This window comes from Electrona antarctica (assembly GCF_951216825.1).
Source record: "Electrona antarctica genome assembly, chromosome: 19".
Lineage (NCBI taxonomy): Eukaryota > Metazoa > Chordata > Actinopteri > Myctophiformes > Myctophidae > Electrona > Electrona antarctica.
The window spans coordinates 31,748,593-31,771,851 of NC_136800.1; the positions used below are offsets into that span (position 1 = coordinate 31,748,593).

The following is a 23,259-nucleotide window of genomic DNA, read 5'->3' on the forward strand; positions in this document are numbered from 1 at the left end:
CTCAAGTATGAATTAATACACATGATGATGGCTTATTCGTTTTTCACAAGGACTTATTACCAAAGGTCTCTTATGCAAGACAAATGTGTGCGAGTAGACTGCAGTTCAGAGGTCAACTCAAGGACATGTGGGATCAGTGGTGATTGTACAGTAAATACATTAATGGAAATACATTTTCTTTTGGTTTGTTGTGCTATGTGTCACACCATTTAACATGAGCTAAATACTGGTGATAGCCTACTATTATACTTGGTTGTGCGCCGTGACTTGTTGAGAGCTTGTAAACTGGTATTTTTGGTGCAACACAATCAACTTCGAATCTAAACTATCTCACACCAACCTGCTTGATAGATTAGTAATCCCAGAGGAACACTTTTCCAGGGAGTTAAACAGGGCCATTATTCAATTATTACGTGTGTGGGAACAGTTGAAAGTGGTTGAAAGAATGACAAAGAAAATGTGTTTGTGTGGGTGGGCGGGTGTGCGGGCGTGTGAATAGTGAATACATTTACATGGTTGTATGCAGTCTAATTTTTTGTAATCTTCATGAATTCACTTTACTGTCAGTTGGATAGGAGCCTTGATATATGGCGCCATCTAGTGCCTCAATGGAGCATGTCCAGTCCATCTTCAATATGATAATGACCATGATAACATGATACTACAAAAGAAACATTTCTCTACAGGGGAAAAAGAAGACCGCAATGTTGAAATGTTGTTGCTTTAGTGCTGTTTTGTTGGAGCATCTAAAGCAGGGGTTCCCAAACGTTCATGTCAAGGACCTCCAAATTGACACTAATTAGCCCACGGACCCCCATTTTAAGAGATATGCCAGGGACCCCCATTTTTACGGCTCTAGCAGTGATTCTCAACCCATATAATTTCAAGGACCCCAGACATGAATTAGGCTACGGACCCCTATGTTAATTGACACTACACTACACTATCTGAGTTATAGCTGGGGACCCCCTGGTAGGAACTCCCTCAAGGACCCCTGGGGGTACCCGGACCCCACTTTGGGAACCACTGATCTAAAGTGAGTTGTGAGCCCTTTCTTTTGCTTTATGATTTGCTGCTTTTGCAGTTTGGCTCAGCACCAAGGATGGATTATCTTTGTCTTTGTTTCTTATAATTTTTATCCCACGATTTTGTAACCCATTTTTCACCCCTGTGTCAATTATCTAATGTGATCCTGGGCTCTACACACCCTCTGCCAACCTAGTCCCCATATATGGGGGACATGGGGAGAGCAACGGACTTGAACTCATGCTTCCTTCATGCCTGAGTGTCCAAGTCGCTCCTTTACACCTGACAGGGGGGAGTTTCCCTGGTTGGACGTAGCGCGTGGAAGGAACACGTTATTCCAACCAGTTCCTTGCCCCTCCATCAGGTGCCCCGGCTGGCCAGGGGGAGGCAGTTTAGAGACCAGGATTACTGCATGTTTTTGTGAGGGTACCTAGTACTACCCTAGGGGACACGGGGAGAACATGCAAACTCCACACAGAAAGGCCCTTTCGCCAACCCCGCCTCGGGTATGGGCACTGATGACGCGGAGGAGGAAACACGCCGCCAGCACCCACAGCGTCCCGAGCGGGAATCGAACCCAGGACCTTCTAGCTGTGAGGTGACAGCACTACCAACTGTGCCACCGTGCCCCCTATTTTTGTCTTTGACTGACATGATACTGACCATGATACTAACATGTATCATGGTCAGTATCATGTCAGTCATTTGACTGACATGATACTGACCATGATACTAACATGATAAGCTACTGACACTATACTGATCATGATACTAACATAAGCTACTGACATGATACTGTCATTTTTGTTTTAACCACAGTTTGAACAAGACAACAATGAAAACGAATGAAATGTTTTAATATTTCAATTGACGTCAACGCTATCAAACAGCTACATCATTTGGAAAGTGCTGTAGCAGACAATACAGTAGGTAAAATACTAATTGGTGCTATCATGACTCAATCAACTAATAACAAATCCCAAGTGTAATATCTTTAAGCAGTACACATAACAGTAACAGGAATGGGATGGAAGAGAAGGAAGTAAGGATATTGTATGGTCAACTGAAGACACATTCAAAGTTGTCAAAAGGCACATTTCAATTGTAGCAGTATACAACTGAGGTCAACATTTAACCTGCTTATTTCAGAAGACATTGGAAACATGCACTACTCCTCAGAATTTAAAAAAATATATTCTAATAGGCATTAAACCCTGTATACTTAGTTTAAAGGGGTCCCACTGCAAGCTTGGGCTTGTAGATCTGCCATGCATTTTTTTTTGCCGAATGTTCGCCCCCAGAATATGCTAGGGTTCATGCGGTTAACACATCCAGTTAGAATAATTTTACAATACAGTTACATTAAAACGGGTATTTCTAAATCCAAACATTCTAAGATTTCTCAGAAATTCCGACACTTTTTTTTCCTTTTTTTTTTTTTTTACAATGTATGGTGCTGCATATATAATATAAACACTGAAACATTACACATGTATTCAAATGATTTACAGCATTAACATTAATTTAAAACATGTCAAGTGTCACATATATAGACAGTCTTAGTGGCAAGACCTCAGTCATTCACTTTAGAGTCAAAACACAATCAATGAAATAACTATGAAGCCACAGAGTGGATAGAGTTTCAGATGGAACCTCAACATCCCAGATGGCAGTATTAGGACTCACCAGTGGTGGACAGTAACAACGTACATTTACAGTAGGCGCTAGGCTACTTACATAAGTACTGTACATAAGGAGGTTTTTTGAGCATATTGTTGCTGTCGGGCAGATGTTTTTGTATTCTTTTCGTAAATTAATGTCCTGCTTGAGACACTTTTGTGTCACACAAAGCATCAAAAGTACCAGGATGAATTAATTCGCAATTTTGCATAATGACTAAATTGGGGAGAAAAGGGGCCTACAAAATAATAGTTTTCGAATTTTCATAAAGTAGCAGTCAGATCCACAGGCTTGAAATGCAGCACGAAGTGTAGATCTGCTATTTAAGTTACTTTTGAATTTGATTCCTGTAAAGAACAGTTTTATTCATATGAGGATTCCACCCGACAGGTCAATACAGCAATGCATTGATATTAAGAATAAAATGCAGTAATGCACGTTGTAATTTGTACTGCATGAGCAACTTTCACTTGTACAGTAGATGAGTAATATTTGACCAGGAGTATCTATACTTTTACTCAAGTACTGGGTCCTACTACTTTGTCCACCACTGGTCCTTACTAACAGAGTTGAATGAGCCACTCTGGACAAATTTAATTGGCTTAAAGGTACATTTCACATTTTCATGTAGGTGCACACCAAACAATTTTTTTCTGCCCCGGAGTCTGTGACATAATCTCACAGAGTCCTGGCATCGTCACCCCCGTATCTCACATTCTATTGGACAGAATCGTTGACATAAAAAATGTATTCAACGTAACCTGAATTTTCACAGAACAAGATGTCACCGACCTGCTCTCAGAACATTCTTTATACCAAGCTGGATTACATGAGCTCTCGCCTTGCTTGCTTTGGTCACTATTGTTAGGAAAACTAAATCCGATTGGACATCATCCTAGTGTTCAGCTTCATGAAAAACGACCTCAGCTTACACAGCTTGCACTTCTTCTTCCTCTTCTTCTTCTTCCTGTTCTTGCCTTTCTTATAGACTCCTTTGTGCATCTCCTCCTGCTTGTCCTCCTCCCCCTCGTCGACCCAGGGCACCCAGGCCCCGCCGTGCCTGTCGGGATTGGCTCGTGGGTCGTCGGGCGGAAAGTGAACCGGTACGGCAGTCTGGTTATAGTAGACCAGCCGGTCCAGCAGGATTTGGACCACGTCTGGCCTCTGGTCCGCCAGGTCCCACCGCTCGTATGGGTCTTCAGTGATGTTGAACAACCAGATGTTTTTGTTGGCAGCCGTTTTGGACGAGGAGGACGATGAGGCTCGTTCTAGGTTCCACCAGCGGCCTGGGAGAGTGGTAAGTACCTGGGGACCAGAAATATTTTATTTGTATGTTGATTTAACCTGGTCCTGGTTAGTCCACTGTGGTTTAAAACCTCTTTTCCCTTCCAAAAGAGGCCTGGAAATTCCCAACAGCAGTGTCTAAACAATAGTTTGTTTTATGTTTTTATGTACTTTTCAGTAACTTCCATCTTCATTGTCACATCATAGGTGTAAAAACCTGGGTGGAATTCTTTGTCAAACAAATGTAATGTATGTGCATTTAGAAACGTAGAACAATAGAAACTTCAATCAATACCTGAGGAGGCACCCAGTCTCCATGACCTGGATCTCCAGTAAGCAGCTTCCAGTCCCCAACTCTGATGGCAGCCTGGACGGATGTGTCCCACACTGACTGGAAGTCAGCCTGGGTTTTGGGTTGGAGATCTAGAAGGAGCTGGGGTTTGAGTTGCGATGGGCGGTGGGATTTGGGTTGTGGCGGTCCTGACAAAGACAGGTTCTGGTACTGAGATTGAGTCTGGCTGCTCTGTGACTTTAAATGTAGTGTATTTTGGGGCTGGGGTTTTCCCCATGCTGGTTCCGACAGTGACAGGTTTTGGCTTGAGGACTGGGCCTGAATGGGCTGTGGGTTTAAAAGTGTCTCGTACTTGGAGAGGGGTTGGCTCTCAGAGTAGACTTGAGACTTGGTTTTAGGTTTAAGTTTGGATTTGGATAGGGGCCTAAGTTTGGGGAGTGGCTTGGATTTGGATACGGGCTTAATCTTGGGGAGTGGCTTGGATTTTGGGAGGGGCTTCATGTTGGGGAGTGGCTTGGATTTGGGCAGAGGCTTAATCTTGGAGAGTGGCTTAGATTTGGGGATAGGCTTAAGCTTTGGTTTGGGACGGGGTTGGGAATGTGACTGTGACTTCTTAGTGGCCTTTAATTCCTTTTTGTGTTGGGGCTTCTTGACCTTCTTGGGCTTTTTGGGGGCCGGACCCAGGGCTTTCTTAGATGTAACTGTCAAGACGAAGGAAACACCAACTAGATTTAGCATTCATTTATCTTAGATTTGTTTAGTAACATGAGAAATATATAAGAAATCTTTCCCGCTGTTTGATTAATCTCTAGACCAGCGGTTCCCAAACCTTTTTGGCCGTGCACCCCCCGTTACCTCCCAACCTAGCTGACGCACCCCCCACATGGAAATATAAATTGCATAAGCTATATAGAGATATATATTTCCTATTTATCCACATATATGCACATATATGAACCTGAATATATACTGTATGCAGCATATGCTATATTCTGCATATACTTGCCATATATTGGCATAATATGTTAATATGTTTAAAATAAAACCATAGCACCATTAGCCTTTTCATGTCGCGCACCCCCTGGAAGGTGCTTGCGCACCACAAGGGGTGCACGCACCACAGTTTGGGAACCACTGCTCTAGACTGTTCATCCCTTCATCTTCTTGTCCTCACCTCACACTGAGCAATGCTTTATTTATATTCCTCCCAACTGACACTTATTCACCCCTTAATTTATCCTTAATTTATCCTTCCTTTCTTTTTTACTTCATTCCCTCTTCCTTTCTTTCCCCTGACTTGCTTTTGAAACCCCATCTTTTCTCCACCTCCCTGTCTTCCATAGCTGCATACCTCTTCCTGATGGTCTCATAATACAGACTTCTGCTCAAACTAGGGATGCTGTGATCCGATCTTCAGATCGGATATCGGCCCGATATCAGCCAAAAAAGGTAGATCGAATCGGATTGCAGTGAAAATGACAGATCTACTGTAACACTCCGATCCAAGTAATCCATTCCAGTAGTCCGCTCCCGCACTTCTATCCCGCAGATCCGGCATGTAGCAGCATGTAGAGGCCATGTGATCATAACAGTGTTTGCTATAGTCACAGGCAGCTAGCCAGCAGGCAGAACACAGCAGCAATACACACCATAGATAGAGAGACTTAAATATGTGCTGGATCGGTATCGGATCGGTATAGAGCACCGAAGTCTGACGTCAATATCGGTAGAGGGCGCAAATCCACGGGTTCATGTACTTTTTATTTGCATTGTAATCACCATAGGGGGATTTTAGATCGCCTCATATAAGTACTGTGTTTGAAAAATAAACATGTCATCTTGGCCGCTTCACTCATATGGATATGAAGAATCAACTGACTGAGAGAAAACGCTATTGTTACTGCTACTGAATTAGTTACATTTTCGCTAGAAGCAGACTGTATCATATATGAGTGACTGACTGTCGCAAACGATACTGACAATAACGCAGAGACAGCTTGTTTATTTTTGGACCACAATGCTTATATGAAACGATTTTAAGATGAGCCCATGTTATTCTCCATAGAGAAATTACTTCCGTGAACCAGGGGAATCGAGGAGATGAGCGAGTGACGTCAGGACTTCGGCGCTCTATGGAGGCTGCCATATCGCTGGTATCGGATCATGCCATATCGCTATCCGGATCGGAAGTGAATAATCTAGATTGCAGCATCCCTAGCTCAAACGTAAGGTCTATTTCTGAGCCAAGGCATTCTCTGAGCACCTAACACTATAACAGCAAATAAAGGTAAAATAAGCAATCTCCTATTCAAACACTTTTTACGACTGTATAACCTTGGTGTCAGTGTTCACCTGGAGCTACTTTCTTCTTTCCAGGAGGTGTCTTGGTGCCACGCTGGGCCGTGGCTGGAGCAGGGGGTCTGTTTAGGGGGTCTATGTTGTGTAGTATCTCCTGGCGGGGTGACTCCTTGCCCTCGCTGAGGGTGTCCCAAACATCATAACCATCAAGACCCTCACTCTGCACAAAAACAAACAAAAAAACAATGAAAATGGGTCAATTTTTTTTTTATCTCTGGGACATAGGTGACCATTAATTCTAGAATACAAAAACAGTGCAGTCAAAGTTTACAATGTGTCACTGTACAGTATGACAGCCATCTTAGGTGTACTACTAGTCTACTACTGTGTAGGAGGTGATAAGCAGTATTCATAGTAACACCATAGACATTGCCTAGAAGAAACCCTGCCACAGGTGCAACCAACCTGGCTGATGTTTCCTCCAGCCAGTCTCACCAGTGTGGGGAACCAGTCGGTGATGTGGAGCAGGGCTTTGGAGACCCTTCTCCGCCGCCTCAGCAAGGGGCTGTGCACGAACGCCACCCCGCGTACTCCCCCCTCCCAATAGGTCCCCTGGGAACAGAGATAGATTTACATGTCAACTTAAGTTATTGTTATATTAAACAAATCGCGTTGTCTTTGAGACAGACAGTAGGAAGGAGAAAGGCTAAAGCCTACAAGAAACCTTTTTTGCTTCGGGTCAAAATGATGCGATGCATGGAATCTTGTAGATCTGCAATTGGGTTAGTTGTTTTGTCTTGTGTTGTCAGACTGTTGCCTCTCGCAATTTTCAAATGCTTCCGTAAAATATAAAGCGGTCCTCCCCACTTCCGTTTCGTCTTTAGAGTCGCGCGAATGTATCCCAATATAAATAAAAATCATCTAAGCATATATATTGCTGCTTAGCAGAAACAAAATAAAATAATAAAATGTAAAGATATTTTAAAATATATATTTTCGTGAACGGAAATGCAGCTTCCTTGCTCGGATTTCGGGAGGTATAAAACATTTGCAGATTGTGGAAGTAGTTGTCTGGCTATACAAGACTAGCTATTTTTGGCTAATGTTCCCCAGTGGTTAATGGACACATGTATGTAAAAGCGAGTTGGAGGTTGATGAAAATAAACAGCAGAGATCCCGGTGGCAAGACCACCAACATTACAGCGCTGTACACAATTCTTCAGTGGCTCAAGTGCTAGCCTGCTACTGAGTGGGCGAGGTCTAAGGTTCAGAGCTCAGGAGGGTAAGAAGGATTTTAAAGACAGAAAAGAAAGGAAATACAACACTTAATAGGATGCGCACAGTTTTAAATGTGCAAGAAAATTAGAATAGTATAACAGTACTTTGCGGCCGCGCAGGGGCCAGTTGCTCCCGCCTGTGAACGGCTGGGCCCCGTTATCCGTGGAGTAGATGATGACACTGTTCCGGTAGTATCCGAACTTTCTGAGGGCGTACGTCACGTTGTGGACTGCCTCGTCCACTGTGGAGACCATAGCAGCGAACTTGCGCCTGGCGATGTTGGTCATGTCGCGGTACGGGTAGATGTAGGATTTGGGAGGCTGCAGAGGGGTGTGGACTGCCTGAGAAGATAAAAGATACTGCATTTACTTCTTTAAATGTTACAGTTTACCTGTGGTCCATATATACAGTATATACTACTACTACTACAGTATCCATTCCATCCATCTTCAACTGTTCTTATCCAGTGCTGGGATGATATTATATACAGTTATAGGTATATACTGTATATCAGGGTTGAAATGTGCTGCTTTTTTTCCACACATTTCTATCCCACGATTTTGCAGCCCATTCTTTCACCCAGTGTCAATTATCTAATGTAATCCTGGGCGCTACACTTCCTCTGCCAACCTGGGGAGAGCAACGGACTGACCTCATGCTTCCTTCTATTCATGAGATGTCCAAGCTGCTTCTTTTCACCTGGCAGGGAGGAGTTTCCCCGGTTGGACGTAGTGTGTGGAAGGAACACGTTATTCCAACCAGTTACTTTCCCCTCCTTCAGGCTCCCAGGCTGGCCAGGGGGAGGCAGTTTAGAGACCAGGATTGCTGCATGTTTTTTGTGAGGGTACCTACCCTAGGGGACATGGGGAGAACATGCAAACTCCACACAGAAAAGGCCCTTTTGCCAACCCCCCAAATCAATAAATAATAAAATAATAATAATAATTAAGTAGTATTGTAGTTATATTACAAATGACAATCGTTGATAGTATGAGTGATAGTAAAGTAATAGTAGCTTTAGTAGAAAATAGTATTTGTGGCGTTGCAGTATTCATAATATTTAATCATATATGAAACATCAACTGAGAAAATATAGATTTTGTCCTGCAAACATAAACGACACAGAGTCACATACCTGAATCTCTGGGGTGATTTGTTCTTTGGAACACAGTTCTTATGACACGATCTAATTTGCCTATGAGAATTACAATACAAAAAGATCACACCTGTGTGAAGTGACATTAAACCTGTATATAGGAGGGGCCCTCAAAAATAACTGACCCAGGGGTAGTGGGAGTGATGTCAGGGCTTCGGTACTCTATATAGGGCATAGCATTGGTGGCCATTTTGATTCCATGTCGAAAGGATATTTGAAAAACGCAAAAGTAAAGGAATTTATTAATTAATTTTGGGAAATTGCAATTGTGGTTGCTAAGTAGGCTACAGTATGATGATGTTGACGTCTGAAAGCACATTTGACCTGTAGTCGTAGTTGTATGAGGCACTACCATACCTGAAGGGATAGCAGCAGGAAGAGGGGCTTGGCTGTGGGGTCATGACTTTCCAGAATTTTGCGGACCCTCTGTGTGTAGAGCAGGGTGGAGTACCTCCCCTCCTGACCCCAAGCCACAGCCTCGTCCGCATGGAGATCATATCCGCACAGCCCTGGGCCATCACAGGATCCATAGCTGGGGGAGGATCAGTGATTCTTTTTAGAATAATAAGGAAGGACTCCTGGGTGGATATGCATTAGGGCTAGGCAATTGATCGCCATTTGGTACCAGTTTTGAATCTCTAGGACCTCAATGTCCTCTGTTAATTTAACTGAGAATGTAGAAATGAAACCAAATGGACCCCTATACTGATCCATTTGGTTCCATTTGTACGTCAGTGGAACCAGGGGGATAGACAGAATAGTTTCAGGGTGTGAGTAAAAGGGAGTGAGAGATGCGGACAGAGTGGTGATTACAGACTAGCCTCACAGTCAGTTTGTGGCCACTGTTGCTAGGATGCAGGTAAGGTAAACTATGTGCACTGTGAGATCTATATTTGGAAACACTAGTGCAGTTGCCATTCCTACACAGAGCAGTTAACAGAGTACTTGGAGGCCAGTCTATAGTCTATCAGTCATGTACAAGGTAGTGTACACACTACGGCCCAAAAGGCAGGCACTGCCTTTTTACATTAAACCCTATGAGAAATGACTGAAATGCATACCGGCCGCTTTCTGAAGGCACTGATCAGAGCGGCGCACGGCCCAGTAGCGTGTGGTCCAGCACAGTCTGTTTAAAGTGCTTTTGTTCTAGGTCTTTGGTCCAGCTCACGGCATAGCAGCGTGTGGTCAGCGTGTAGTCCAGCACAGAGTTGCCATGTCTGCTTATTACAAGTGACTTTGGGCTTGTTTTTCTGTAAAGTTGCTCGTACATATTGGTGGTTTCGTTTTTTTGGGCTCGTTTCTAAAATGTAGTTTCTTATTTTGGGCTTTCTTCCAAATGTTGTTGTTTAAACCAGTGGTTCTCAAACATTATCGTGTCAAGGACCCCCAAATTAATATGCATTTTGTCCACGGGACCCCCATCTGAACATATCTTGTGCCAGGGCAGGGAGTAGGGACAATCATTTATTTATTATTTTTTTCCCCTCAAGATTTTTTTTAAAATAACAAGCTCTACAAGCTCTCATCGCATTATGACGCGCTGTGAGCTTGTAGCCCGGCTATTTTAAAATAGCTGATATACAGTATATGTTTAAGGTGCTTTTGGTCTAGGTCGCTTCTCTTGGGGTTGTTTTCGTAAACTAGGTTGCTTATTTCACTTGCAAAATCTGGCAACACTGAGCGTGAGCTGACTGAGGTCCAGGACAGGTAACACAGCAGCAGACAGTGACCGGGTAGCAGAGCAGCTGACAGTGACCGGGTAGCAGAGCAGCTGACAGTGACCGGGTAGCAGAGCAGCTGACTGAGGTCCAGGACAGGTAACACAGCAGCAGACAGTGACCGGGTAGCAGAGCAGCTGACTGAGGTCCAGGACAGGTAACACAGCAGCAGACAGTGACCGGGTAGCAGAGCAGCTGACAGGTGGGAGAGAGAACTCTCTTCTCATCTCTGGCAGCCGGTCAATAAAAGACCATTTTAGCTGATAAATATGCCATACAGTTGCTCAATCTTGATTAGGTCCACATCTACTATAGTCTACACTCAGAGTTACAAATATATTATACACACACACACACACACACACACACACACACACACACACACACACACACACACACACACACACACACACACACACACACACACAGTCTCACACTCCGTTGCTGACATCAACTGGGTGCCTGACGACCGCTTTTTGCTGCTATCAGGCATGTCCATAAATGCAGATGTCATTATAGCATGGTAGTTCAAGGCCAGTCTGTGATGTCAGTCAGCTATGAGGGCAGTACTGTCCATGCCATAGACTAGAGTATGGACCGGAAATACCCGTCCATTTATTTCTATGAGGTTTTAGTACAGCGGATTACCAAAAAATTGTGCACTTTTTCAAAAAAGCATGAAACTTTTACCATAGTTAGATGATACCATGAGGTGTATTTTCAGATGTGGAGTCAAGTCTGATTTGACCTCTGAGGCCCGGGAGAGGTCAAATTCTAAATGGCTGCTTAGCTCCAATATATAAAGGAATCGTTCAGTTTGTGATAAAAGCATGAAATCTGGTACACATATAGCCAAGGGCATCCCAAACATAATTGGATGTGGAGGCATCCTGAATTTTCAACATGGCACCCATGGCAGCCATTTTTCAAAATGCCACCATTGACATCCTATTATAAGGCAATATTTTCTAAATTTCCTTATGCTTTAAGTAGCATGTGACATATCAAACTAGGGGGTTTTCATGATGCTAAATCCATTCCAAGCATTAGTTTGGGCTAATTGGCCAAATTGGGCTAAATTTGGCCATAGCAACTTGCCCAAATGTGCTGACATCAGCACAGTTGGGCAAGTTGCTATCGCCAAATTTAGCCCAATGAGTGTTTTTATGCAAAACTAATGCTTGGAATAGATTCAGCATCATGAAAACCCCCTAGTTTGATATGTCACATGCTACTTAAAGCATAAGGAAATTTAGAAAATATTGCCTTATAATAGGATGTCAATGGTGGCATTTTGAAAAATGGCTGCCATGGGTGCCATGTTGAAAATTCAGGATGCCTCCACATCCAATTATGTTTGGGATGCCCTTGGCTATATGTGTACCAGATTTCATGCTTTTATCACAAACTGAACGATTCCTTTATATATTGGAGCTAAGCAGCTGGACTATTTGCTCACCCAGTGCATACTCCTTCTGGCTATTCATTATTAAGTCTATGAGGTTTGCTCACCCAGTGCATACTCCTTCTGGCTATTCATTATTCATCCATTTAGACCTGAGGACGATTCTACAAATGTCTTCTAAATCCTAACAGTTTTCTGAATGTCGTTTCAAAATATATGTAATTGGCCTCCGACCCCCATTTGAAAATATGTTTTTCCAGGGACCCTCCAGAATTTGAGTTAAAATGAAATTTGCGCCACATTTTCACAATGAGCTATGAGCTTGTAGATCTGCTATTTTTCAATAGCTAAAGTATCATAATGCTTAAAACACCAAAATGGGTTAGTCATTGACTCGATGCAATAATGATCGGTACTGTATTTCAACGCATCATTGCGGTAGCAAATCCAATTGTCCTTTATTATATTGTCCTACGGCACAAACTACCTCGGTCCCATTGGTCAAGGCAAGCCATGAACTGCTGTGCTGAGTCCAAACTGGATTTAAACTTTCTGTACCAGAGTTGGACACTTAAATAAAGTGTCCAACTCTGGTCGTCATCATCCAATAAAAAAAATCACACCCGTGTGAACTGAGTGGTGTAAGGTCTTATATAGCCTGTCTGACGTAATGAAATCATGTCTGACGTAATGAAATCACACCCGGGTGAACAGGGTGAACATAGCAACCATGCTAATTTTTTCTGCACTAACAAAGCCAGTTGTAGGAGTGGTTTACACCACTCAATAACAAAGCCAGTTGTAGGAGTGGTTTACACCACTCAAAAATAATATACTTCTTCATGAATTATTTGTCAACTTATGTTATATATATATATATATATATATATATATATATATATAAGCCCCGATCTGAATTAAAACAGTTGCACTGTGTTTAGAAAGGCCGATTAGCTTGTCCACATGTGACGTAAATTCTCCTTTCATTGTTGTGACATAAGAAGTATAGATAGATTGACAAAGTGTCTCAGCCAATCACAATGCGAGCTCGGAACAAACTGTGACGTCGCTGCCAATATAAAAGCTGCTGATGGAGCAGCTAGTGTTAATTGAATGGGCCACATTGGTAGATCACCCCTCTACATTAAGACATAGGGCAGCAACAATGCCAGCCCCCCCGGATCTCTCCAAGCAGGTATTACCTCCCTCCAGTGACAGCTTCTGGGAGGTGGGTATGTACAATAGGACAGTGAAACGTGTGGATGATGCAAACCGTCTCTGCACCGACCTGATGACTTGCCTGCAGGAGCGTGGACGTGTCGAGAAAGCCTACGCAGAGCATCTCACAGAGTGGGCCAAACGCTGGAGACAAGTCATAGACAAAGGTCCACAGACCGGCTTATTGGAGCGAGCGTGGCTTGGCCTGTGCACGGAGGCTGAGAAGGTGAGCGACCTCCACATGGAGGTTAAGTCGTCGATGACGGGAGAGCTGTACGAGAAGGTGAAGAAGTTTCAGAAAGACACCTTTCACTGGAATGCAGGTACATTCAAGCAGATCCAGGATGCAGCCGAAGGCTTCCACCAAGCACAACAACCCTGGGCAAGGATCTTCAAAATAGTGGATATAACGAAGAAAGCATACCACACGGCCGTTAAAGACGAGAATGAATGTTGGTGCCGAGAAAACAGCGGCAACCCCGAATCCCAGAAGAAACTCCAGGAGAAGATGGAGAAATATCAGCAGGAGGTTCAGAAGACTAAGGAACGTTATGTGAGGGCCCTGGAGGATTTGGACAGGTCCACCCCTCAATACAAGCAGGACATGGAGAAAGTGTTTGAGCAGTGGCAGCAGTTTGAAGAAAAACGCATCTGCTTCTTCAGAGAGCTGCTACTGGAGGTCAAAAAGCACATCGATATCTCTGCCATTCGCAACTTCCAGGAAATCTACAAAACGTTGGAAACCACAATCTTAGCTGCCGATGCCAAGAAAGACTTGGAGTGGTTCCGGACCAGTCATGGACCAGGCATGTCCATGAACTGGCCCCGCTTTGAGGACTTGCCCGGCAGACCTAAAACCCCCGTCCCAAAAAAAAAGACGTCAGAACGCTGAACTGGATCAAATCAACCGGTTCAGCCAACATGTCCAGCAGCAGCCTGACCGTACCAAATGAAACAATACCGGTGGGCTCCATCAGCACTGTGATGTATGTCACACGTGTGTGTCTGTTACCATATAATGGTACAGATTACCACGTGGTAGTTTGAGACCAGATTATGATGTCAGTACAGTGATATCAGTACTGTGACGTAAGGCATGACAACAGACAAACAACTTCAACTTTTTAGAATAGAAGGAGATTAGATTTACATTCTCTTACAATCACAATGCAAGGTCCAAATTACTGGTGACGTCGCTGCCAATATAAAGGTTGTACATGCAGCAGCTATAGTGTTCATTGACAAAGTAAAAGAACAATTCTCTAGAGACAGACAGAGGAGAAAGAGAGACAGGTGTGCCCCTCCTGTCAGTCCCATACTACTGCTGAGCAGGGAAGAAGATAACCGGATAACGGATTAAGACAGTTAAGTCTTTCCATATGCAATCGAATAACGACTCAAGGGGTGAAAATCCTCCAAAGCCTATGATGTCTTTATCCTGCGACAGCTTCTGGGAGGTAGGTAACTACAAAAGGGCAGTGAGGCGTGTGGATGATGCTAACCGTTTGTGTAGTGACCTGATGAGCTGCCTGCAAGAGCGTGCACGCATAGAAAAATTGCACGCAGAGCAACTCACAGAGTGGGCCAAACGCTGGAGGCAACGCATAAACAAAAGTTCCCAGTACGGCACGTTGGAGAAAGCGTGGGTCAGCCTGTGCACAGAGGCAGAGAATGTGAGTAATCTCCACATGGAGGTGCAGTCAGGGTTGGTGGGAGAGTCCTATGAGAAGCTGAAGAACTGGCATCAAGACACGTTCCACAAACATATGACTGGTGGATACAAGAAGACCCGAGAGGCCGACGAAGGCTTCCGCAACGCACAACAGCCCTGGGCCAAGAAACTCGAAGGAGTAGCAATGATGAAGAAGGCATACCACTCAGCCTGTAAAAAAGAGATTCTAGTGAGCACCCGAGACAACAGCAATAAGATGGAGAGCAACAACCCAGACTACCAGACGAAACTCCGGGACAAGGTGGATAAATGTCAGCAGGATGTTCAGAAGACTAAGGAACATTATGAGAAGGCCCTGGAGGAGTTGGACAAGGCCACCCCTCAGTACATGGAGGTCATGGAGCAGGTGTTTGAGCAGTGGCAGCAGTTTGAAGACAAGCGCATCTGCTTCTTCAGAGAGCTACTACTGGAGGTCAAGCAACACCTCGACCTCTCCACCAATCACAAATTCCAGACTATCTACCACACCCTGGAAGACACGGTCTCAGCAGCTGATGCCAAAGAAGACCTTAAGTGGTTCCAGTCCAATCACGGCCCGGGCATGCCCATGAACTGGCCCCAGTTTGTGGACTGGCCGATAGATCGTAAACTGAGCACTCAAGAGACAAAGAAGCTGTCAGATGGTGTCACACTGACTGGTGTCAGTGAGATTGAACCAGTGCAGTCAACCAAAACCAGCAGCACCCTCAGTCCGACTGTACCAACTAAAACAGCACTGCTGGGCTCTAACCCCTTGGAGAAGGTGATGACTGCTCGGGAGGATCAGCAGAGCACAGTCTTTGACCACATCAGTGTGAATAAAGAGGAAGTGAAACCTGCCAGCACCATGGAGAAGACTCTGTATTGGTCAGAGGTGAACACAGGATTGAACCCTTTGTCCAACAATGGTGCCAGCAACCCATTAGAGGATGAACCTCCGTCCCTGGGATTATTGGTGCCCGTTAGAGCCCTGTATGGCCTCAGCTTCAAAGAAGGCAATGAGTTTACCAAGGCAGGTGACCAGGATCAGGGTGATGGTAATGATTGTCCAGACAAGAACATGGGAAACCCTTTGTCCACCAACAATGGTGGTAGCAACCCATTTGAGGATGGGCATGTGTCCCCGGCGATATTGTCTGAATCTGAGAGACATGAACAACAGTACAAGCCGCTCAGCTTCAAAGCAGGTAGCGATGGTGAGTTCACCAAGATTGCCAATGAATCTGATAATGATTCTGACGAGGACCAGGATGATGATGTTGAAAGGTCAGACAAAGACATGGGTGGAAACCCTTTGTCCATCAACAAATGTGACAGAAACCCATTTGAGAATGGTCCCACATTCCCAGTGTTATTGAATGACAATGAGAGACAGAAGATTCAGGATGGACTGTACATGCTGCTCAGCTTCAAAGAGGATGACGATGATGAGTTCACCAAGATAGCCAATGAATGTGAATCTGATTCAGATTCAGAAGATGACCTGGATCTGGATGAAACTTTGTCCACCAATGGTGAGAACAACACTTTTGAGGATAGGCCAATTTGAGTCATACAGAGACCTGTATGACTATGAGGCAACAGAAACGGGACAATCTCAACTTCAAAGCAAGCGATGACTTCACCGAGGCAAGACGGCTCAATGACAGAGAAGTGGATCTGTAATCCTGCCAACTACAAAGGAAAAATCAACTCTCTCTGTGTGTTGAATTCAGTGTCTGATCCACTGTCCCATCATCGCTCCATGTTTGGCACGTGGCAGCGGTGGCCGAACGGATAGCGGCGCGGTCTTGATACCGGAAGGTTCCTAGTTCGAATCAGCCGTCCGACACGTTAAAATTACCACCGTTGAAGTGCCCTTGAACAAGGCATTGAACCACTACGATGAAATGTGTTCTATGAGCAGGGCCTGGCTGGAAACAAGTTCTTGAGCTTAGCCCAGATACCCTGGGTAAATATAGATTTCATTTCATTTCATTTCATTGTGCAAGACCGACGCCAGACTATTCACAGGGATACCACATTGTTGTCAGACGCTGTCTTGTTTATCTTTTATTCCATTTACATGTTTTATTGCCTTATAAGTGGGCTTGATCTCTTGGCAGCCCAGTTATGTTATTGTCATTGTCAATATCTTTCTATTCCTTTTTTACTGCAAGGTGAGCCATCTTTAGGAGGGTTCATGTGCATGCTTGCCTGCCTGCCTGTTTGTCCAGAGCAGACCGATCAGCAGCAAATGTATTGTGCACACTGCCAGTATAGCTACTAGCTAGGTTAACTTAGTATGCCTCCACATTTTTTTTACATGTTTTATACTTTTTCAAATACTTAGGGTAAGTTAAATTTTATGATGGAAGTCAATGGGGCATGGCTTAGTTTGTAAGAGGTAGTTTTTACTACAACGACAAAAGTCAAATTATGCAAATCGTAGAAAACTAGATGCAGAACATTCTGCAGACATGACATCAATATGCCAGATCCCCAAGGTTAGTGCACCCTGCCCTGTTCTTTTATTAATTGTGTAACCTTTGGTATATCTCCACACTTCTTTCACCTAGCAGCTTTGCCACTGAAGCACTTGTGTGTATTTTTTTGCGTGGTTTTGTGTGTGCCCCTGTGACGTCATGTGGAAACCAAGTCTATGGACTTTTTACGGATTAGAAAGTGGGTAACTGTCACAGTACAGTACATTATGACGTATTGGGTGCCGAAGTAAACTATGGCAGTAAACTAAACTGTGGCAGCCAAATCTATGGACTTCTTACGAGACTTTGATGACACTTGATGACTTCATCATCGTACATGGTTATTGTGATAAAAGGTGTTGCTCACTTCACACAAGGGTGATTTTTAAATTACTAATGGACGTCAGTGGTGGTCAGATGAACAACTTAATCCTTATATTCTAATAACATATACAAATCACTTTGTCCTCTAGTTGATGTCAATTGTAATTCTCATGAGTGATGTTCATTTCCTTTTATCACTGAATGTAAACTTTCTTCTTTCATAAAGTCGTTTCACTTGAATCACCGCATGCATGTTCATTCTTGCACTAGATTTGGGTCGTTTAGCTTTGCAGTTTGCCGATCCGGTCAGTTGTAGAGTGGATACGGAACTATCTGCATGCATTAATACAGTATGTGTGCAAATTACCTCATACAATATGGGCGCTATGCTGTATCAGAACCCTGAGCAGTATAGAAACTATTCTCAATAATATTGGTGCTTAGTTACCTGTAGTAATCAACACTTCCTGTCAAAGAACCAAAGAAACTGTCAAACCCCCTTCTGGTAGGCAGGCATGCCTTCCTGGAGAGCAGAGGAGAGAAGATGAGCTTAATATTTATCAAAATAAAATAAATGAATAGTGAATTTCTTTACTTTGAACCAGACGTAATCAAAACATTGAACTACAACAAAGGTTGGCAACAAATTACTTGCCAGTGTATGGCCTTTTTATCTTAAACACTTGACCCTATATAGCACAGCCTATTCTGCCAGAAATATCAGATCTACAAATGCACAATGTTGATGCATTGTGAGCTAGTAGATCTGATATTTCTGCAAAAGGGATTTGGTGTAGAAGGAAGCAAGAGAAGACCATGTACCAAGTCAACTCAGGTTTTTTCCCTAAGTATAGAGGGTCTAAGGGGTTAAAGCCGTTCAATTCATAACCGACCTGTAGAATCCCAGGTGCCACTTGCCCACCATGTGCGTAGCATAGCCAGCCTGCTGCAGCCTCTGAGGCAGGGTGTCCATGTGCAGGGGCAGACAGCTCGGTTGGCGAGGGCGGATTATAGAATGCTGGAGTCCTGTGTGGATCTGGTATCTACAAGAGAGAGTGGATGATTTTGTAGGCCAAGAGAGATAACGTGTGTAATTTATGTCGTAGAACAATTACAAACATGAAAATCGCAGGCTTTATGTCAACTACAGACATTAATTTCTGTGATAAAAAAACAAAACTGCAGCCTTCTGTTTCTTTATTTCTTTAAAGACATTTCTGTTTCATGAGACGATACAGTAGAGTGGGTCGGGTGGGAGTGACGTACATGTGACACATGTCAGGATAAGGTCTATACCGTAGCATGTGCATTGACAGAGCATTGTGGTGCTCCAAGAATTAGGATTAATTGTACAGTAATCCAAATGAGATTATCAAGAAACAGGAAACTGAACCTGGGAAGAAGGGTGTGAACATTTGATCCTGGGCAGAGGGCCGCTTTCACTTTCTATAGTCTATCCAATTACATCTCTAAAGACCTTTTTAATCCAATACTACAGGTGCATGATTGTGCCTACTTGCTCTAGCATGTACTCATCACCAATGTGAGGGCATGGGTGGGTAAATGGCAGCTGAAAGTGAGTAAATCACAAGCAAGTTAAAGCACATACATTTTGAGTATTATTTTAGTACAGTTTTCAAGCCTGATACTTGAAAACTGACTCAAGTCGTTTTATTAGAGGCCGGGTGACTTTCACGTTCACTAGAGTAATTATTTAACTCAAGCATAATATCTGAATAACTTTACCATATCAATAGCTTCAGAGAAGAACATCTTAACCGCCCATCGACAGATCCTCTCTGGCTTATTTGTGGAGGGAATTATAGTATAACACAGAGGCTGAGACACAATAATCCATCTTGTTCTATACTGAATAACAAACGGATGTCATTGAGTTGTACCTGCCGGTGATGAGCTGGCTGCGTGACGGAGTGCAGATGGGCTGTACGTAGTAGTTCTCTAGCTTCACCCCCTCTGCAGCCAGTTTATCCAGCGTGGGGGTCTTAATGGACGGGTTGTGGTAGCCAATGTCATTGTAGCCCTGTTTTGGGGAGTGGGTGGTATTATCTTTAATTGGCCACTAGTTACCACTGAAAATACCTTCATAATTGTGTAAACTAAGAGAAGTTGGTTAAGCAAAAGCTGGATTTCATGTGGAACACACACACACACACACACACACACACACACACACACACACACACACAGGCTTTGGCTATTTTCCTCTGGTTTAAATGGTTCATGACATTGTGGTCTATGACTATTTATCATTTTCAACAGTTGTTGGCGGGTGAACAGAAAATATTAGAGTGCAGGTGGCGTGACATTCAGAGCCAACCAGTGCGATAATTCACAACTCGCACATTTTCACTCACTCACTCACTCACACACACACACACACACACACACACACACACCTGGTCATCTGTGAGGATGAATATAATGTGTGGCTGCCTCTTCCGCTCCAGTGACGCCTCGTCGCTTTGCGTGCTCTCAAGGTGGTTGCTGTCATAATGGTGTTCCACCAGGCTGGCTGTTGTCCAGTCCACCCACACACAGCCCAGGCTAAGCAGGCCACTGAGCACAGACAGAGTGGTAGAGGTACACATCTTTTCTCCCTGGAGAGAGAGGGAGAGAAAAGAAAACTCATAGACATGTGTGTGTTTTAATAAACCTTTGGGTACCATATTAAAATATTAAAGTGGATATGCTACATAAACCCATCAAACATGTTGTCCATTGTATTTTAAGTTAATATGCCATTAAACTAACAAGCACTGATTTTTTTTCCTGTGGTTTTAATTCAGATCATTGCATTCCATGTAGTGCATGGGCTTTGGGACACAGTCTATCTATACACTATAGGCCTATAGTGTGACAGTTATTACAACTGTATCAGCACTTTGCAGCCTTATTTCTGGGGTAATAACCAAGAGTTTGTTTAATCAAATGCAACCAGACTACCGTCATGAATATTCCATTTATTTAGCCTAGTAGTATGTTCATCAATATGCAGCAGCCCGTGGCTACCCATCCCATGTATTCAAGACTCAAGACTACAAGTTCAGTCATTAGACCTACTTGAGGTTACATCAGGAAACACGCCAACAGCATTTCACATGACTCAACAAATAGGCTACTCTTTTAAATGCTTAATCAGTACCTCGGTAAGAACGAGATTTTCTCCCCGACTCCTGTCCTCTTCTCGCCTCTCCTCCCATTCAAATCATTCTTCAGAACTTGTAGGTTGTGCTATTTCTGAGCTCGACGTTTGTGTGAATTAAAGGTCTGCACGATAGGCTATGTCCCGCACATATGCTGCTAGAATTTTAATAACCCCTTCTCTGGCTCTGCGCTTCTGGCTCCACACAAAATCTCAAAATGTATAAGCATTGCCCAATGCCCCCGCACACGTACACACACAGTGACACACGCGCACACACCATTTGCTTAGCGACTATATGCTACTTTCAAGTGATCTTGCCGAGAGAGCGGGTAAAAGACCATGCACTCGTGTTCTTATTGTAAAACTGATTGTCTGCGCTCTTTTACTTCCGAACCAAACTCGCTTTCTACGGCTGCATCCAAGTGTCCTACAGTATCCCATATACAACTATCTCTGTGACTGTGTTCTGAAGGCTATTCCACACCACAGCCCCTCTAAATTATAGCTACTGTAGATGAAAAGTTAAAGTCATTGAATATAGCCTACGACGAACGGCTGTTTCTGAAGAATATTAAACATGATATAAAAAAGACTGTTTCTTCTTGAGAATGCGTCCTCCTCCTCCTCATAACTTCCTAGTGAATAATAATGATAAACGTAACCAGACCCTATCCCATTCCCGTCTTTAGACCCGCCCTTATCTGCTCCAAGTTTTCTTTCAACGCATGTGTCTGTACGTACGTGCACGCGCGTGCACGCGCGTTCGGGGGTTAAAATGTTGCATGTCATGTGTTGTCTACAAAATAGGCCTACACAAACTGTTACATACAAATACAATTTTCAATCAATCAATCAATGCAAGGGATAAATAAATCATTCAAGTGTATGGTCCTCAACACATTACCACTGGTTCTCAAACTTTATCTCAAAGAACAAACTGGTTCTCATCTCAAACGTGTTCTTCCTTGCATGTTGTGCCACCACAACACATTGATACGCAGAACCCAACTGGAAAGATTTTGTGTCAGGGACCCCCATAAGAGAAGATTTATTGTATAATAATAATAATAATAATTTTGATTGATTGATTACTTATACAGCGGTGGCAGCGGTAGTTCGAATCAGCGGTCCGACACGTTAAAATTACCACCGCTGAAGTGCCCTTGAACAAGGCATTGAACCACTACGATGAAATGTTCTATGAGCAGGGCCTGGCTGGAAACAAGTTCTTGAGCTTAGCCCAGATACCCTGGTAAATATAGTAATCATTTCATTTCATTTCATACTTTCTTTTTTGTATTTCCATATTCCAATCTCAAAGGAAAAATCACGCCCATGTGATGTAAGTGGTGCAACTCCGTGTGTGCATCCCGGGGGGTCAAAAACGTCCAGGCCCACAGGAATGCGCCCAGGGTGTCGGCCCGGTTCCGGCGAGCCGCCCCGCGTCCAAAACGGTCACGAAATGACAGTTATCGTGTGGGGGTCCCCGGAACATCTAGACCCCCAGGAACGCACCCAGGGGGCCTGGCCTGTTCCAGCAAGCCACCCCGCGTCCGAAAGAAATGTTGAGAAATGAGTTACCGTGGGGGGGGGGGTCCCTCTACTGTACTGTACTGTATTGTACTGTCACTGTACTGTACTGTCACACCGAAATCATCATATATATACAGTTAATATGTGTGTGTGTGTGTTAGGCTGCGCAACAGTGACACTTGGTTGTGAACTGCAAACACTATTTTCGTGCTCGGACAGACCCAGCCAGCCAGCCAGCCACTCACCCACCCAGAGACACACAAAGCTTCTTAATGAAGTGGTTGCACCACTTAAAAATGTTGTTTACTCCGCTATACAATTATTTGACAGCTTTACAATAGAATAGCCTACATTGCAGATTTCAATGATAGGCTCCTGAAAAACATGATGACGTGTTATTAGCCTATACAATTTAAGTAACCCGGGATAAAATAATTAAAACACTGCACGTAATTTGCCATTTGACTAGGCCCTAGGCTATACTGTACAAGAAATATCATCATAAAATGTCCATAGACTTGGCCACACACTGTGACGCACGCACAAAGCCAAGCCTACACATTATTTGATGAATGGATCCATAGGCCTACTACATAATCCTTCGTTATATGCCACCATGTTTAATTACCCTGCATGGCTGGTACAAATAAATAAACATGTAGTAGCTTAACCACCAGTAAGACGCCCTGAGGGCGAGAAGCAACC

General features: G+C 43.7%; 2 protein-coding genes and 1 pseudogene across 5 annotated transcripts; 2 read left to right on the forward strand and 1 right to left on the reverse strand.

Moving 5' to 3' along the window:
- Positions 1 to 3,067: 3,067 nt before the first annotated feature.
- On the reverse strand, positions 3,068 to 21,623 carry LOC306942953 (arylsulfatase I-like). 3 transcript variants are annotated; one of them, XM_079529148.1, is made up of 11 exons: positions 21,408 to 21,623; positions 20,273 to 20,473; positions 19,757 to 19,896; positions 18,749 to 18,898; positions 18,304 to 18,378; positions 9,372 to 9,546; positions 7,963 to 8,199; positions 7,046 to 7,192; positions 6,635 to 6,800; positions 4,286 to 4,983; positions 3,068 to 4,011 (listed from the first exon to the last, which is right to left on the reverse strand). In XM_079529148.1, the coding sequence occupies exons 2-11, from the start codon at positions 20,462 to 20,464 to the stop codon at positions 3,580 to 3,582; spliced, it is 2,412 nt and encodes an 803-aa protein (XP_079385274.1). In that variant the 5' UTR covers positions 20,465 to 20,473; positions 21,408 to 21,623; the 3' UTR covers positions 3,068 to 3,579. The 3 variants fall into 3 exon arrangements, with proteins under 3 accessions (XP_079385274.1, XP_079385275.1, XP_079385273.1); XM_079529149.1 differs by having other exon boundaries at positions 4,286 to 4,470; positions 21,019 to 21,623; XM_079529147.1 differs by having other exon boundaries at positions 21,019 to 21,623.
- On the forward strand, positions 13,303 to 14,402 carry LOC306943744 (protein kinase C and casein kinase substrate in neurons 2 protein-like; annotated as a pseudogene). Its single transcript has one exon. The product of its transcript is annotated as a protein kinase C and casein kinase substrate in neurons 2 protein-like (transcript).
- Positions 14,804 to 16,615, forward strand: LOC306943745 (protein kinase C and casein kinase substrate in neurons protein 2-like; the record flags this gene model as incomplete). The annotated part of the gene is made up of 1 exon (XM_079530275.1): positions 14,804 to 16,615. Exon 1 carries the CDS (start codon positions 14,876 to 14,878, stop codon positions 16,613 to 16,615), a length of 1,740 nt encoding a protein of 579 aa, XP_079386401.1. The 5' UTR covers positions 14,804 to 14,875.
- Positions 21,624 to 23,259: the final 1,636 nt, after the last annotated feature.